The following is a 17,211-nucleotide window of genomic DNA, read 5'->3' as shown; positions in this document are numbered from 1 at the left end:
TAAGTATACCTAGGTGGTGTTATTTGGTTGTAGATTTACATCAAATAATATATATACATATTTATATTACTGCGTTAAACATTAATTATATTGACACCTAAGCATCATTTTTGCGATTGCCTTCTAATAAAATTGTATTGTTACAATTGAGCCGTTGCCCGGAATAACGTTGTATCCAACAATATTCTTGTTTTGAGAAAAATGGAAAAAACTAAATCAGTTATGTTTTTTTACATTTTATATTTGAAATACAATAAACAAACAATTATTAAGAGTTTTAAAATATAAAGTGTGAAGAAAGACAATTAAATTTGAATTTATTACAAAAAAATATAGTGAATTAATGGAATAATGTTGTATATGAAAATTTCACATACAACATTATTCCACAAAATGCTTTTTATTTATTCTACTTCACTCAATAGTGCCTTATAGAAAGCAGCGTGCTCATCTAGCATGAATTCACACATATCATTGAGGTCTTTGAGCTTAGCAGCCTTGATTGGCAGCGGATTGGAGTACATTGGAGTGAGTTCCAAGCTCCCTAACTGCATGAAATTTCTCCGTACGTTAGCCAATCTTCCCCGTCCTCCACGAAGAGGTGGTAGAAGACTGTATGATGTCCATGATTCCAGTTCATTGTGGGAGGTTCGAGCTCTGATTGTCGTGGGATCATCAGCAGAGAGCTGAAGCCAAATGGCACCAGTGATCTTCATTTTTGTTGGTCTCTGCATTGCATTTTCAACATCTGTGAAATTTTTAAAGTCAATGCGATCCATATTCTGTATATGAAATGGGTTGTTTGGACGGCTTTCTTTAATAACCTGATTCCACTGATCCGGCACCATTACCTTCGAAACCCGTTTCCTTTGCTCTATTAAAGCAAATTCACGGTCACAAAGCATAAGTCAATCGGTGAGTGATTATCATAATTAGCACTATCTTCGTCTGCTCTCTGAATACGGCGTCCGACATTCAATTTCTCGATACATGAGACGAGATAATGACTCTGTCCATTATGATTTAGCAACCTGAATGCTGATTGTATTTCTGTCTTAATGTTAAAATCGAGAACACATCCGCGATTCAAACATTTTTCGGCACAAACGCGACCCTGCGAAAAATAGAAAGAAACGATTAAAAAATTTGAAAAGGTATTATATTAAGTAACAATATAAAGAGTAATATAATGCAAGCATTATTATCAAATAACAATATGGATAAATCATTTGAATACAATCGATTAACGTTCGACGAGGAATAATATGTCGAACATAGTAATTTTATTCGTGACATCAATAGAACTGTCAAATCGTATACAACATTATTCCACAAACCTGTTTCGGTGGCTCAATTGCAGGTTTAATAATATTTTTTCTGGATAAATATTCTTTTCCTGCATCCTTCAACTTCTTGGCTTTATTATCTCTCCAGTTTAAAACATTGGATGTCCGTTTTCTTCCTTTATTTACATGAATTAAGCCACGCTCCGTGATATTGACGGACGGCGACGCCATTTTGACAACTGCATAGACAACGTTCTTCCATAAACCAATAACTTTAAAATGCTGCCACAAGCTTAAATATTGTTTCCCGACCATAATACTTACCTTAAAAGATGCATAATAACATACCCAACATTATTCCATCAATAACTCAACATTGACAGTTTTGTTGGATACAACATTATTCCGGGCAACGGCTCAATTATTAGTTTATTTGTGAATTTCTATCTTTTCTTTGTGCGATATATTATTATTTATCGGTGAAAACAATTTTACAAATGTGTGCAGTTGTCAAAATTGAGTGAATTTATATTTACAATGAGTGATTTATGATTTTTGTTTTGTGAAACAAACTATTTTATGTGATTTCATCTATTTATTTGTGAAATCATTTAATATATGTGAAAACTATTTTCCAAATGTTAAAGTTATTTTTTTTTTGTGAATTTTGATTATTGCATTGTGCGATTAATTCCTACCCAAAGTCAAATACTTGTATCATAGACTAATATACTTTTAGTGTATTATCTATGGTCAAATTCACAAATTGACAGAATAGTAAACAAAGTTTATGTTCTTATTTTTATGAAAATCTTGAAACTACTGTAATAGATAAGTATTCAATCGAATTGAAGTACTTATATAATATTGCGTTCATCTAATATACACAATTTTGCAACTGATACCTTCACCTGAAGTGTTAAAATGCAAAGCTTTTTAAGCTTCATTCATGCTCGTTTGGTACATAATAAATTAATTAATTATCTATTACATCGATTTTGTTACAATTTCAATTGTTTTTCAGCAGAAATCAGTGATAATAGACGTTACTGGGTAAAAATTGTAGACATATTGAGTCTAAACAAAGTAATATAATCACATAATAATAAAGGTTATATATGTATGTGGTAAAACTATATTTTTAATTTAGTTAGTATATTTTTGTAGCTGTTAAAACCTCTACCGAAGGAGACCACTTTTATTATTGGAAATGAGTCGTGTGATTTGGATTCCGCTGTCTGTTCTCTCGTCTATGCATACTTCTTGAGTTGGTCTAACAAAATCAGTTCACCGTCACAGACAGACGAAGAACATGTATTTGTCCCAATGCTTAATATACCTATAAGCGAATTACCAATTAAGAAAGAAGTTACGTATTTCCTCAACAAAAATAATATCCAATTGGAAAGTATAATATGTAGGTGAGTACATTGAATCAATACCAACCTCTTCTGACAACAGTTGGGGACGTTTTATGAAAAATAATTTAAAATAAAGATATTGAAGAATCCTTCCTATAGTGACGGAGGAGCGTAGATATATCAAAGTGAATCTGAAAGACAGTTTCTAAGGTTAACGATAAAATTAGCTAATTAACCAATGATGTTGATGAAAAGTTCTTGGAAAATAAATTCTTTGACTGCAACTCATTTCAGATAACAGATTCATTTGTAACATATATAAAGGCACTGGCCTAGATAAATAAATATTAATGTCGCAATAAATATTAACTTATGTGAAGGAAACCTAACTAAGGAATATATATAATATAAATATAATATTCTCAAACGTTAAATAAGAGGGATGTTTATTAATAAATTAAATATAAGTGACAATAAATTAACTATAAGAATATAATTAATGACTTATGACAAAAAGGAAACAATTGTGCTACTAAAGGATAAATATAATATTCTCTGAATGAACCAGGTTTTATTTATTTCTTTAAAACTGCTACACACCGAACATTTCCCCAACATAAGCAATTGGGACTTTTATTTTAAAAATTACTTTATTTATTTTGTGCACTCCGGGTTCTCAACATCCACCTGAGCTAACTATTAGAACCATGGATGTATCAACTGCTTATTATTTTCAGAGACACCATCAATATGGAAACTTTTCTTAAGGAATCTAGTGTGAAGTTTCATCTTGTTGATCATCATATACTGACTGAACACCAAAAAGGACTTGAGTCTCTTGTTTTGTCAATCTTAGATCACCGACCCAAAGACATTAACAATTGGAAATACAATGACACTGTAAAGTTCGACCTAACTGCCAATGGATCGTGTGCAACCTCAGTCTGTTTTGAAATATCCAAAAATTATAATGGAAAATTATTCTTTGAAGAAAATAAAAATGCTGCTAATTTACTCTACGGTACCTACTATATTACTTTCTAATTTAATCTTTGTTGATATTTGGGTTATCACCATGTGTTCATAATAATTCTTCTTGATATTTCAGACTAAATGCAGAAGCCATTATTCAAATGTAGTGTACTGTTAGGTATAGGTATGACTCATGTCCAATGTCACTTCTTTACTCTCAGCATGATGAGAGGCTACTTGCTCCATTCTCTTATCTCCCCGTTACTCCTAAAGTTATACCACCATACACTTTGTATCCGCTACAAGTATATGTTCTCGAATCTCAGTATACATTTTTCCTGAGCCTTCGTAAGGTGCAATGACCCACTATCATAAAGCAGCACCGTCAAAATGCAAGTATCGAGTAGGTGGCATTTGGTTTTAACGGAGTACAGTCATGACTCTCATACAATCCGCATCAAGTTTAATGTTACTAAAGTCATTCCTATTTGTGTAGACTACAGAGAGTTCTCTGTAAAGGGCCATCTCTCGTAATATAAACCCTCAGGTATTTAAAGTTCTCAACACTCTCAATGTTTTGCCAAATCCAAAATCTGGATTAGGACTGGTGGTATTGCACATAACATTGGTTTTCATAATGTTGATTTTCATACCGACATGAGATGAATTATTGTGCAGCCCAATGATTATCTCTTTCTTGAACGCCCTCAATTGAGTTGTCGAATAGGATGGCGTCATCAGCATATTCCAGGTTGCACAGGTTTACCCTAGGGGTGACAGCTATTCTGACAAAGCGACGACAACGTTATAACGATGATCTTCGAAGGAATCTCGTATGAGGGAAGGGTGGTGCGGACTGCCGAAAGTCTTCTTGTAATTTACAAATCAGTAGTCAACGGACTGTTCAGTTCATAGTTCTGAATAGAAGACATTAAAGGTTGTGGATTTGGTCTAAAAAACCGGACTAGTTTTTCCTGAGGATGTGCATTACCAGGTCCCCTTATTCTTTTCACGAAGATGTTTGCCAAAATCTTTTCCAGAACGCTGAGTAGCATAATACCTCGGTAATTTTAGCAGCTAAAAGAGTCACCTTTTTGTAAAACTTCACCATGTATCTAATCTCTCAGATAGCGTTCTTCTTCCTACACTTTTGTTATCAGATGTAATATCAGGTACTGTGGATAGTCGGTAATCTTCCAATGCTCTTATGATGGTGTGTTAATCATTTGTTTTTAAAAAGGCAAGGTGGTTAGCCCAGTACTCCTGTGGCAGTTGGCTCGACTCTTTCAGGGGTTTCCTTCCCCTATCCAAGAGGTCAGTTCTATAATGCCGGTAACTCGCCCTTTGCCCCCTGCTGTTAAGTTATAAATTATGGCAAAGAACCCGGCTTTTGAAATTAGCCTGGTCATTCTGGTTTGTCTTTAACTCGTGTAATTTTTGTATGGTACCTTTTTAAAATCTGTTGTGCTCTTCTTGCTGTTAATATGAATATTGAATCCAATTTTTGAGCTGGATGGGGCTGACCGGCATAAACAAATTAAGCAGAATGAAGAGCACATGCTGACAATTCAAATATGTACCAATATAGATGACGTACAATCTTGAAGTCTCTGACAATATACACGCATCTTGTTGGTCGGAACATGTAATTTAATTAAGGTAGGTGATTGAGCTTTGTACCTTTTGATCTTGGTATTGTAGCTATGTCGCCAAATTTTCATTAACGGAATCACAATCATCGTAAAACTATCAAAAAGTTTCACAATGTAAAGCCAGACATTGGATTTATTTTATCATTTTAGTTGCAATCTATTATTGACTATTTGAAATAATTTCAAAACTGTCGTCATAGTGCCCATAGGAAATATTAGCTTGGCTTAATTGTGTTATTAATATAATATTTTATATATTTTTTCTGTTATTTAAATAATAGGTGCCATTATACTCGACACTGCAAATTTCCTTCCCGCTGCAAAAAGAGCTGTTCCATTGGATTTTGAAATGGCCGCCTTTTTAGAATCCATTTTAGGAATAGAGGACCCGTTATCTCACAGGTTAATTAATATAATCAATTTTAATCAGTTTTCAGTTATATTTATTTCAGTTAATATAACCTTTATAATTATAAATCTTGTTATAAAGTCAGAATGCGATGCAGAATCGTTGATGTTAAGCAGCCATTCTAACAAGAAAAACACGTCAAGTGTTCTTTCTCTCTTCCACTCTTCAACTCTTAACCGCGTTATAATAAGAATTATATATGTTTTTCTCACTAAACTTAAGTCGTCGAAATAGACCCCATAAAGTTAAGCGCGTATCTTACGGACTTTTGCGTCTAAATATGATTCTGCATCACACTCTCAAGCCGTAAAATAATGTTAAACCAATAAATTGTGCACTTTTATATAAAAGTGTGAACTCTAGTATAATAAACAAGTCCTATATATCGGGTCGGCAAACATTTGTGTATACGGCCAAATTGTCAATATTTTAGGTTCTGTGGGCCAAAAGCAAACTCCACAATATTTAATAAGTGCTGGCCCTACTCAAATAACAAGAAAAAAATAAGTTTTTCCCAATTTACAGTAACAATAAAATGTGATTTAATAATTATAAAAGTAATTTCAATTATTTTAAATGCAACTCTACTAATAGGAAGAATGGAATTTTTTTTTTCGATAAAATTTCACAAAATTGGGTTTCAAAGTAAGTATGTACTCCCTATTATCAAAATAGATTGCAAATGTACATCTATTAATTGAGATAATCCTATTGAGATTTTGCATATACATCATGTTTTTTCATACAGGTAGGTCTTAATTTTCCATAATCATCCATTGGAAGACATTTATGGAATTCATTAAGATCAGCGATACACAACCTGCGGCCCTTTAAGCTTTTATGTGCGGCCCGAAACACATTTATAATCAGTGGGTCTATTCTATACTTATCGAACACTAAAGTGATAAATAGTATCAAACTTAGGGTAGGTTTGTATCAAAATATTAGCACTTTTTGTAACAATTACACGACGTTGGTTTTTATTGTTGCAATAAGTGCGATATTTTAACAGCAGCAAGATAGGTGCTGTTAAAATATAGCACTTATTGCAACAATAAAAACCCACTACGTGTAATTGTTACAATAAGTGCTAATATTTTGATACAAACCTACCCTAAGTTTGATACTATTTATCACTTTATCACTTTAGCGGTCGATAAGTATAGAATAGACCCACTGGAACATGATTTTTAATTTTGAAATAAACGCTTGGATACACATTAAGTACTTTTGTTTATAACTTTTAAAATCTCAAAAATGTTTTGTTAAAAAGGGGGGGGTTTCATGATTTTTTTCGTCACACCAGTAGTGATGCGGTCCGCGTTACTTAACAAATATATGTATTTGGCCCGAAGAAAAATAAGGTTGAGTATCATTGAGTTAGATTCATCACCTGAAATTTGCAGTTTTAGATTTGTGAAAGGAATTTGCTACTTCAGAAAATTTAACTGTTGGGACTTCAGATCACTGCATTCCAATCGAATAGTCAATAGAACACCTGAAGAGGTGGCCTTGGATTTTTTTCTCTGTTTTCAGGGGCCGTAGTATGAAAAAGTTTGAGAAACACTGGAATAGAACACCTCTTTGTTTTTTTTTTGTGTTGATAAATGTATCTCTTAGGCGGTGTAATTATTACATAATTTATATTATACGATGCCTTTATTCAGCACAACGGATTGACCCAGAAAGATGATGATTTATATAAAATCACCAATACTTATAAATATAGCAATGCACAACAATTAATCTCCCAAGTGTCCCTAATATATTTTTAGGTGATAGAAGGTTAGATATATACTTCTAACAGTTAATTTAAACATTATTTCGTTTCATTATCTTAAAAATATAACTGCTTACAGCCATAATGTACTATTAAAAACAAGACATGTAATATTATGTTCCATTGATATCAGTGATCTAAATTGCCAGTCGGTTAGATAATCAAACCGTTTCTACCTAGACAATGTGTAGCTTTAGAGCCTGTCCCAAGGCGCGTTTTGGCATGCGAGTAACAAGTTGCTTGTTCTCCAGGTAAATGAGACCCAATTCAGCCGTCCACAAGCGCTCGTGCGTGACAATCGCTTGAAAATGACGGACTTTGGACAATCGCGGCGTTTACAGTCATTACAAAATGAATTACGACCGATTGGTGCTCAAACACAAGACTTTATATTGCTACTCCAAAATAAATTTCGTCACCTAACTTGTAAGTATCGAGAATAGGTATTGAAATACAAAGTCTCATACATAATATAATCTAACACAATTGAGTTGTCGTGCTTTTTCTACACTTGCGTTTGTTTTTTTATGCCGATTCAAAAATGAATTACGTCACCTAGCTGATTCACTGGCAAATGAAACGCGCAGACTACGCTCTTTCTGGACGGTAGACATTTCTGGTACTCGAGCGTAAATCACGTTGGGACTCGCGCCTTGTGGAACGGCTCTTAGTAACGATTTCTCAAATGTTTAAGATAGTTGATTATTAGCCCTTTACAAAATAAATATACTCCTAATGTTATTGTATTAATAATAATAAATCCAACTCTGTACAGAGATACGAAATTTCAAGTTCTCTGTTTTCCTCGCTTTTACTGAAACCACTGCAAACGTCCCACCTCTACTTAAATCCCAGAAAAATGAAAGACTCTAAACATCCCAACACTACATCCATTCCGGAGGAGTCAAGGAGAATATAAATGGTATTATTGAATTTGTTTTTTAATAAACCTTGCAAAATTCTCACTATGTATTTGTTTGTATTTTCAGGGAGCAATTGTTTTCAGAACTATTTAAAGCGAGAACTGATCTATCATCACTGAATTCTTCCCAACTATTACGCCGAGATATGAAAATTGTCAATTGTCTTCCAATACCAGGCTTTGCAATGCTTGTAAAGGTATAAATATTTGCAGTTGTAATTATATCAATCATTTTTAGCTGATAAAATATATCGAAACCTCCTACGTAAGAAAGAGGTCAGAACTGCATTTTTGGCTATTTTGACTGTCAGGAGGTATTAGAATGGTGGTACCCGGATTGCCGTGAATTTGCCTATGAACAAAATAAAACCTTAGGAACATTATTATTTAGAAATATATTAAAAGTATATTATCACAAAGACTTATAGGTATATCAGTAAAGAATGTCACCATGGTTACAAGAGATGGCGGTATATTGTGTACAATGTATTAATTTATTTAAAACAATCGACCGGGGCTAGTGTAGTGAGTGTAAAGTACAGCATGTATACACGCTCATTTTTTATGGCCAGCCTTGCATGCACGGATTTGTAGAGTGCGTAAGTGCGCTTGTGGCATACATTCGGTTAAATAATTTTTAAATGATATCGAAAAAAACAAAAATTTAATCAATATTTCATATTCATAACGAAACAATTACGATTGCAGCATTTAAATTAACGTTGAGGTGTCATTAAAATTTACTTAAATCGTACTACTGAAAAATTACCATTTTGCAGTTCTGACTTTATACATAGGTGTTGATATAATATATTATATATATACAATTAAACGCAATATTACTTGTTATTTTTCCAGGATTTTCTACGTAGAGAGGATTGTGTGGAAGCTTTGAGACAATTTTGCCTAGAATATACAAGCAGGACAGTACTATTGATGGGTTTAATTATCATAGATGGTAAAGTTTGTAGAGATTTGGCAGTTTTTTCACTTGCCGAGTCGGATTTACATAAAAGAGTAAGTATTGCTAACTAAACTACTGCCACTTTTATTTTTATTGTTTTTGAAAATATTTTAACAGTGTCAAACCAAAAGACCACAAAAGTATACATATGTACCTACACAAATCTATATACTATAGATATACCATCATAAATTGAAAGGTGCTCGAATTTAGAACTAAGCTCATTATAAAATAAAGTGTATTGAATGATATGTCAAATGTTAGCATTTGGCGCCCTCACTCAACTGACAACTTATATTGGTGAATCTATAGAAGAGATGCTTTAGAAATATTTTAAACTGCAGTGGTTAAATCATGCAGTCTGAAAAAAGAAAGCTTTTTCTCACTTTCTTGAACATTCTGTTCTGTCACTTCCTGTACATTTCCTTTTGTACTTCCGATGCTGAATTTGTGTTATCGTTGTATTAGAAATGTGTATGTAGATAAAGGGGTTACATGTAAATTGTACGTAAAACATTTCACCGTGGCACAGTTCGCCGTGAGCTTTTTTATCGAAAAAAGATGACCGTATGCTATACGGTCACCAATTTTATTAGATTCAATATGAACATTAATTCAATTTTCTGATTTTGGCAAAATTCATGAATTCAAGAATGAAAACCTAAAATTGCTTTGGTGCTAGATATTATGTCTCATAGCCAACTCTGCTCATGTTTCTATGACTCAGCTCGATAATGATTCTGGCCTCTTTAGGGTTCTGGAGGATATTTCCCTAAGGGATGACACTTTGGTTGTGTCAATACCTACCTAGTAACTGACTATCACAGTGTGGTTATATTGTAAACTCTTCAGTCATACTTATTTGTTTCCATCGAAATAAGAATACAAATTGCAGATGGTATCAAACGCAAATGAATACGGTAAACCAAACAATAACAGATATTTGATAAAAAATATTCTCGTAAGGATCAATAAAATATCTAAAATTATGTGTGAGTCAAACTTATTTGTTTATATTGAATTAAGAGTACATATTACACATGGTGTTGGTTAGTTTTTTAAAATTCATTAAGCCCTGCCTAAAGCAAACCATAATAGAAAAAAATATATTTATAAAAAATATTACAAAGGCGAAACCTGGGTCGCAAAAAACGACTCAAATGGAATAGTGCAAAACTTAAATCCATTAGAATTTAAATTCAAATTCCATCAAGTACCTTCGGTCGATAGTATTAACATTATAATATCGTAGTTAATATATTTATTGGGTTATTATTATTTAACCATAACATGTTTACAATGGTTAGGCATTCTATTAATACTTTTTTTTCATTCTGTTTTCAGATAGTTAAATTACTGAGTAACTGGGAGCAGCCTTCTCTTAATCTAGTAAAGACATCTCAAGTTTTTCTGGAGAACTGTGATCATTTTGATCAAAATAATGTTGAAGCATCAAGAAAACAAATTGTTCCGATCATAAAGCAATTATTTGTAATGGATTAGTGCGTAACACCCACACGTTTTCATGTGTCACAAACAAGAAAGGTGCAAGCGAACCGCAAATTACAACTTACTGTAGTAGTTAAGTTCAGTACATATTGTGTGATATTTATAAGAATAATATATTTGAGTTTATTACAGTGTTGATTTGTATTTTTTACTCCAGAGATTTTCAAAGTTTTTTGTACCTCTAAGTTCACCCTTTAGTCTCATATAGGGCATCCAATTAACTGGGCTAAAACTACTACATACTCAGTTTTCGGTTTATTTAAGTTTTAGTACATGGTAAACCGGTTTACACAGTCTGATTTAAAAATAAAATATTTTTCATGTTTAAATAGAAATTACTTATTTAAATAATTAAAAACACATTTAAAAAAAGAAATTCGGTACCTTTATTAGTTAAATATTATGCAACTACCTAAATAGATAGGTATAATAAAAAACGAGTGAAGTAATTTGACCCATATAAAAATTTTTGAAATGCAATAATATACATACCAGTGGCGTGCAATGCGATCCATACATACTGTAGATAAAGAGCACTCTTTTGATAAACGAATATGCACCCATTTATTGAACAATTGCATACAAAATTTTACTTACCTATACACTATATTTATTGAGGTTTTCACATTGTCATTGTTTAACCGGACTTATGCCATAAGCGCACTTATGCACTCTACAAATTCGTGCATGCAAGGCCAGCCATAGAAAATTAGCGTGTATATGCTTCGTAACTTTGCACTCCGGCTCTAGGATGAAAATGATGTAATATATTTTTTAAATATTTTTTTTTACATATATTAGCAACTATTTATTTACTTATTACTGCATATATTAATACAAGTGAATATCATTTCGGCAACGTTCAGGCAAAAGTCACCAACCCTGAAAATGGCAGTTTTGAGTTGAGTATGTCACCCGAAGCGTAAAATTATGTTCTTTAGGATGCAAAAGTCACCGTGGTACATTAGTTAGTAAAATGTTGCTTAACGGCCCACATGCTCGTCGTAGGTCAAAATCGAGTTATTATTGTATTTTCAAACCATGATCCTGGACACTCCTTAAACGTTGTAGATAATCTATTTATATAATTTTGAAGCCTTATTATCCTTTATATTTATTTTAAACATTTGATGACTGCATAAAGTATTTTTGTTACATAAAATAGTATTCTTTTAAACCTCTCGCTCTAATGTTTTAGAATATAGTCATATTTCGGTACATGAATGTACAGTGGTGTTAAGATTTTTTACATTTATTAATTTTTAATCGCATTTATAAAACCATTAGTATAATTTATGACGAGATAATTTTAGTAAAATATTTACGATAAAAAATTATATTGTGATCCCAAATTTGACAAGAATTAGGTATTTTATTATTCAAAAAATCGGCAAGATTAACACATTTGAAGATGATTCTAAAGATACTTATTATAAGCTATGTCTTTAACCATTCAAGTGTGATAAACATCTTATGAATAATGATTGCTTTATAATAATTATTGACATAAGAATAAGGTAGCGTTTTTTTAAAACACGCCATTTCTTTTGGCATTCCCCAGTGGTTAAGCTACAACATACGGCCGTAGCCATAAATTGACAAACTATAATTGAAGTAGGGAGTAAAATGATATTGACGCGCGTGTTTCTTCGTGTTCTTGTCAAATTTGGGATCACAGAGATTATCAATATAATTTTTTATCGTGAATATTTTACTAAAATTATCTCGTCGTAAATTATACTAATGATTTTATAAATGCGTTTAAAAATTAATAAATGTAAAAAATCTTAACACCACTGCACATTCATGTACCGAAATATGACTATATTCTAAAACATTAGAGCGAGAGGTTTAAAAGAATACTATTTTATGTAACAAAAATACTTTATGCAGTCATCAAATGTTTAAAATAAATATAAAGGATAATAAGGCTTCAAAATTATATAAATAGATTATCTACAACGTTTAAGGAATGTCCAGGGTTATGCTCTGAAAATACCATAAAAGCTCCATTTTGACCTACGACGAGCATGTCCCCCCTTAAATCCGAATTATTTGTTTTCCACTAAATGACTTTTGATAAAATCTTAACAAGGAAAAGTCATTATAGGTGAATAGACATTATTGACTCTATAAAAAAAAAAATCCTTCGTTATAAATATACAAGCAAAAGTCACTATACTATGGATGGTGAGTTTTACTGATTTGTCATATGAAAACTTCTAATACTTGTCTGAAATACGCAAAAATAACCAAACAGGAATAGTTTACCTTATCTTGTTATAATAAGATCGCTTTGGTCTAAATTAAATCAAACAAAACTCATCATAGTGTAATGGTGGCTTTTGTCTGCTCGTATATGCAGCACAGCGATGGCGAAATAAACAAGCAAAAGTCACCATCCAACCATGGAGAGTTGTGATTGACAATTATTTTTCATTTATGGTCAGTTTCGTCCATGATTATGCATTATGTGTCACCTGTCTTTGAACGTTTGGATTTTCGGGTTACACTATTGTTTTGTGATTAATTGTTGTTATTTTACTAGATACCCTAATGCTTTGCAAGATTTGTAATATTGATTCGTCGAACAAGAGTTCTGTTATCATGCATTACTCGAAATATCACAGTGCATCAAGTGATGTTGAGATTGTTGTACTGGTTAATGACAATGACCAGGAAACCGATGACCCTAGCTATGTCCCAGACGATATTGATGGAGAAACAGAAGGTAGTCACTATGACATTGTTATTTACCTGTTATGAATACTATTCAATTCATATTATTCAAAAAATAAAATATTTAAAAACAATGAGCCATTTTCTTGACCACATAGTTTTGTTTTCAGAATGTGAGCAATATACCAACAAAAGAAGTCGGTGGCGCAAGTCAGATCCTTCTACTTGGACTCGCAACGTTGTAAAAGGTCTTACGAATTCTGTAATGGCCTATGAAACAAAAAATCGGGCGTTTATTGCCAAAACTCCCAAAACAGCCAGCTGCACTAAATGCATATTCAATTGCTCCACGAAGTTTACTGAAGAATAAAGAGTATTAATATGCTCTGAATACTGGAGTCGGAGGATTTTATACTGAAGAACACAAAGACAGTTGAAATTAAATGCAGAATGGTAAAGCCACCTCTCAAGAAACGATTGAATGCGAAGCAATACTATTTTTTTAAAGATGGCAAAGAAGAAAGGGAGACTTTTTTTTTTAAAAATTATGTCTCAGTAATGGCCCTGTTGAAATGGTCAATATCATAAACAATTTGCACTGTTTACAGATTATTGCAAAGGAAAGGATGTCATACCTCCAAGCATAGTATCTTACAAAAGGATATTTTGCAAGGACTGTAATTACTCCTTTTTTAGACCGAGAAGAGACCAGTGTGCTCTCTGCACAAAATATAACGCAATGAAGGACGGCGACAAGAATAAACAGTTGGAGCAAAACTACACCGAACATAAAACAGGGAGAGAGAAGCCAACACCGACAAAGCTATGGACAAAGAAAGGACCACTAGAGAAAAACCTTTGACTTGCAAATTGTTTTACAGATTCCATGTAGCGATGTCTCATCTCTGTATTACAGCAGAAAACTCTGTTGCTACAATTTGACAATTTCTGAAGGAGCTCCGCCTAATAATGCTTTCTGTTATGCGTGGCATGACGTAAATGGCAAGCGTGGTAGCATAGAGATTGGTACATGCTTGTATAATTATCAAACTAACTTGCCAAGCAATATAAAATAAGTGTCCATTTTTAGTGACACGTGCGGTGGCCAGAACCGCAATCAAAATATTTTGGCCCTTTTGATGGACGTGGTGCAGAACTCAGACAATATTGAAGTATTGGGGCAAAAGTTTTTAGAATCCGGACATTCAATGATGGAATGTGACAGTATGCACAGTGCCATTGCAAAACAGAAGAGATACATCAGCGTGTATACGATGCATGACTGGATAAACATTTTTTCAGCTGCTCAATTTAATCGCAATAAAAAAACTGCGACACCGTATATCACAAAAGAACTAAAATACAGCGATTTTTGATTTTGGTCTCCTGTTCAAACAAATATTTAAAAAAAAAAAAAAAAAAAAAACCAGGAACACGGCTGGACAAAAAGTTAACTGGTTGAAGGTGAAATGCTTCAGATTTGAAAAAAATAGTCGTTCAATTATAACATATCGATATGGCCATTCCGGTGAATATTTACAAATTAATATTGCTCTTCGGAATCGTGCTCCAACCTTTCCGGATAAATTGTCAAAGGCTTATAAGCCTCTATCATTAAGTTCACAAAAGCATAAAGATTTAATGGTATTGTGTGAAAAAGGTGTGATACCACCACTGGTACCAATCTCTGCCGAGCTCAACCAGCGTTATTGATAGGAATGCAGAACCTGATGTTGGAAGTAATACAGAGGAGGAGTAGTTTTTAATTATTATTTGTTAATTTTTCTTTACTTTCATTATGTTATTTCTTAATTTTCATAATTTTTCATTGGTTTGTTATTAGCATTAGATTTCATTCAAAAAAACACTTAATTCATTTACTTTAGGTATTTATATCTTAAAACATAAAAAAATAAACATGTTAAAAGACTATTTCATTCAATAAAACTTCTTATTTACCACATTATCTTAATTATTACTTATATCACTACCTTTCACTATCCTTCTTTTTGGCCAACATTGTTCAGATTATTAACAAGCAAAAGTCACCAAACCATAATTGAGCTACCTTGCCTTCTTCAAAACCTTCCAGATGTTTTAATTAGCATCAAAAAGTAAAAGTACCTTAAGGAAATTATTAAGAAGACATGATAAAATAATGTAATGTAGATAAAACCTTAAAAACATTAAAATCTGATTTTTCCTTCATTTCCAAACTTTCAAATGGCGATATCTCAAAACTATGTTTTTAGGGTTGATGACTTTTGCCTAAACGGTGACAGTTTGATCTAATTTTATGCGAGGTAATCAGGCAAAGAGGCATATCAGTGTAGTAAAAAGTGTAAACTTATAAAAAGTATACTGTACTTTACACTCACTACACTAGCCCCAGTTGGTTGTTTTAGATAAATTAATATATTGTACACAATATACTGCCAATCTTAACCGATATACATGTCGTTTTACATATACTTTTAAAATATTAACATGTATATGATTTACTGCTCGCCACGACTATGAAAATAAAATTCTGTGCACAAATTTCAAATGTAACGCAGAATTTTACCAGCCGAGTGGTCGAACGCTCTCTTCCGATCACCGAAGTTAAGCAATATCAGGCGCGGATAGTACTTGGATGGGGGATTTTTCACACGAAAAAATAACGCACTCGATTGGATCCACCGATTTTTCGGTTATCAGCCGAATGCATTACCTTTGTGCCACGAGATAGGACTGCAATAGTGACGATTTTTCTAGGTCCAGGACCTTAAATTAGTAGGTCTCCGGAACCTGAAAAATAATTTGAAATCACAAAAGAAACATGCAGCGAAGAAATACACCAATGTACGAGTTTCTAGAATTTTGAAGATAAGAGCCTCAAGCCCGATTTTGTAGAAATAAGTAGGTACCCATTTAATAAAAAAACTACATTTTAATGTTGTATTGGGGGGGGGGGGGTAATGTGCCTCTTCAAGTATAAATGAAACCCGGATTATTAGGCATATCGCCCTTATGATATCCGAAAAATATTTAACATAATTTGATATTTTTGAATGATTATTCAGCGCTCCGGTTCGTAAGATTTTCTATTTCGAGCACTGCATGTAATGATTCTACGGGATGGTCGTTGTTGTTTAATATAGGTTTCTGATATGGAATTGGGGGCATTTTGGTAATACTATATATAATTTAATAAATATTTTTTCTAAATTTCTATAATTTGACTAGGCGACTTGAGGAACCCCTTAGGCAAAGCCCGCGGACACCTTGACCACCAGTAGCGGAACACTGCTCTATACTGTCAGTATGATAACTTTCTCCATGTGAATTTTCAATTCTTACGTTGTCCAATAATGAATCACAATCATAGGCAACTCACCAGAATACTGATTGGAATCACAATCCATAAGGTGTTTTTTACATAAAACCACATTCAGAACTTCAGGATGTGCTTCTCCAAAGAAAGACGAAGCATTTTTGCACTTGTGTAGTTTATTAAGTAAAAGAAGACTTCTAAAATCTCGAGACAGACTTCTAAAGTCTCATTGTTTCAGAGTGCTCGAATTGCTGCAGATATCATGGTTGAGAAAACATTCACAGTGGAATTATGTAGCGGTCACCTATCTTACGTCGGTAAATAGACCAGTTCGTGACAAGTCGAGATCCGTTAACATTTG

At 32.9% G+C, this 17,211-nt stretch overlaps 1 protein-coding gene across 5 annotated transcripts; it reads left to right on the top strand.

Moving 5' to 3' along the window:
- Positions 1-2,023: 2,023 nt before the first annotated feature.
- Positions 2,024-10,992, top strand: pn (exopolyphosphatase prune). Of its 5 annotated transcripts, XM_085941557.1 has the most exons (8): positions 2,024-2,063; positions 2,311-2,372; positions 2,454-2,707; positions 3,385-3,668; positions 5,553-5,673; positions 8,450-8,579; positions 9,241-9,399; positions 10,691-10,992. In XM_085941557.1, exons 3-8 carry the CDS (start codon positions 2,613-2,615, stop codon positions 10,847-10,849), a joined length of 948 nt encoding a protein of 315 aa, XP_085797683.1. In that variant the 5' UTR covers positions 2,024-2,063; positions 2,311-2,372; positions 2,454-2,612; the 3' UTR covers positions 10,850-10,992. The 5 variants fall into 5 exon arrangements, with proteins under 5 accessions (XP_085797683.1, XP_085797676.1, XP_085797667.1 ...); XM_085941550.1 differs by lacking the exon at positions 2,311-2,372 and having other exon boundaries at positions 2,024-2,246; XM_085941541.1 differs by having other exon boundaries at positions 2,024-2,372.
- The last annotated feature ends 6,219 nt before the right edge of the window (positions 10,993-17,211 follow it).

This window comes from Rhyacophila brunnea, unplaced genomic scaffold (genome assembly GCF_057557595.1).
Source record: "Rhyacophila brunnea isolate RB1 unplaced genomic scaffold, BYU_Rbru_1.0 scaffold_1, whole genome shotgun sequence".
Lineage (NCBI taxonomy): Eukaryota > Metazoa > Arthropoda > Insecta > Trichoptera > Rhyacophilidae > Rhyacophila > Rhyacophila brunnea.
Note: the sequence above shows the minus strand (reverse complement) of the source record. Positions and strands in the feature narration are given on the sequence as shown.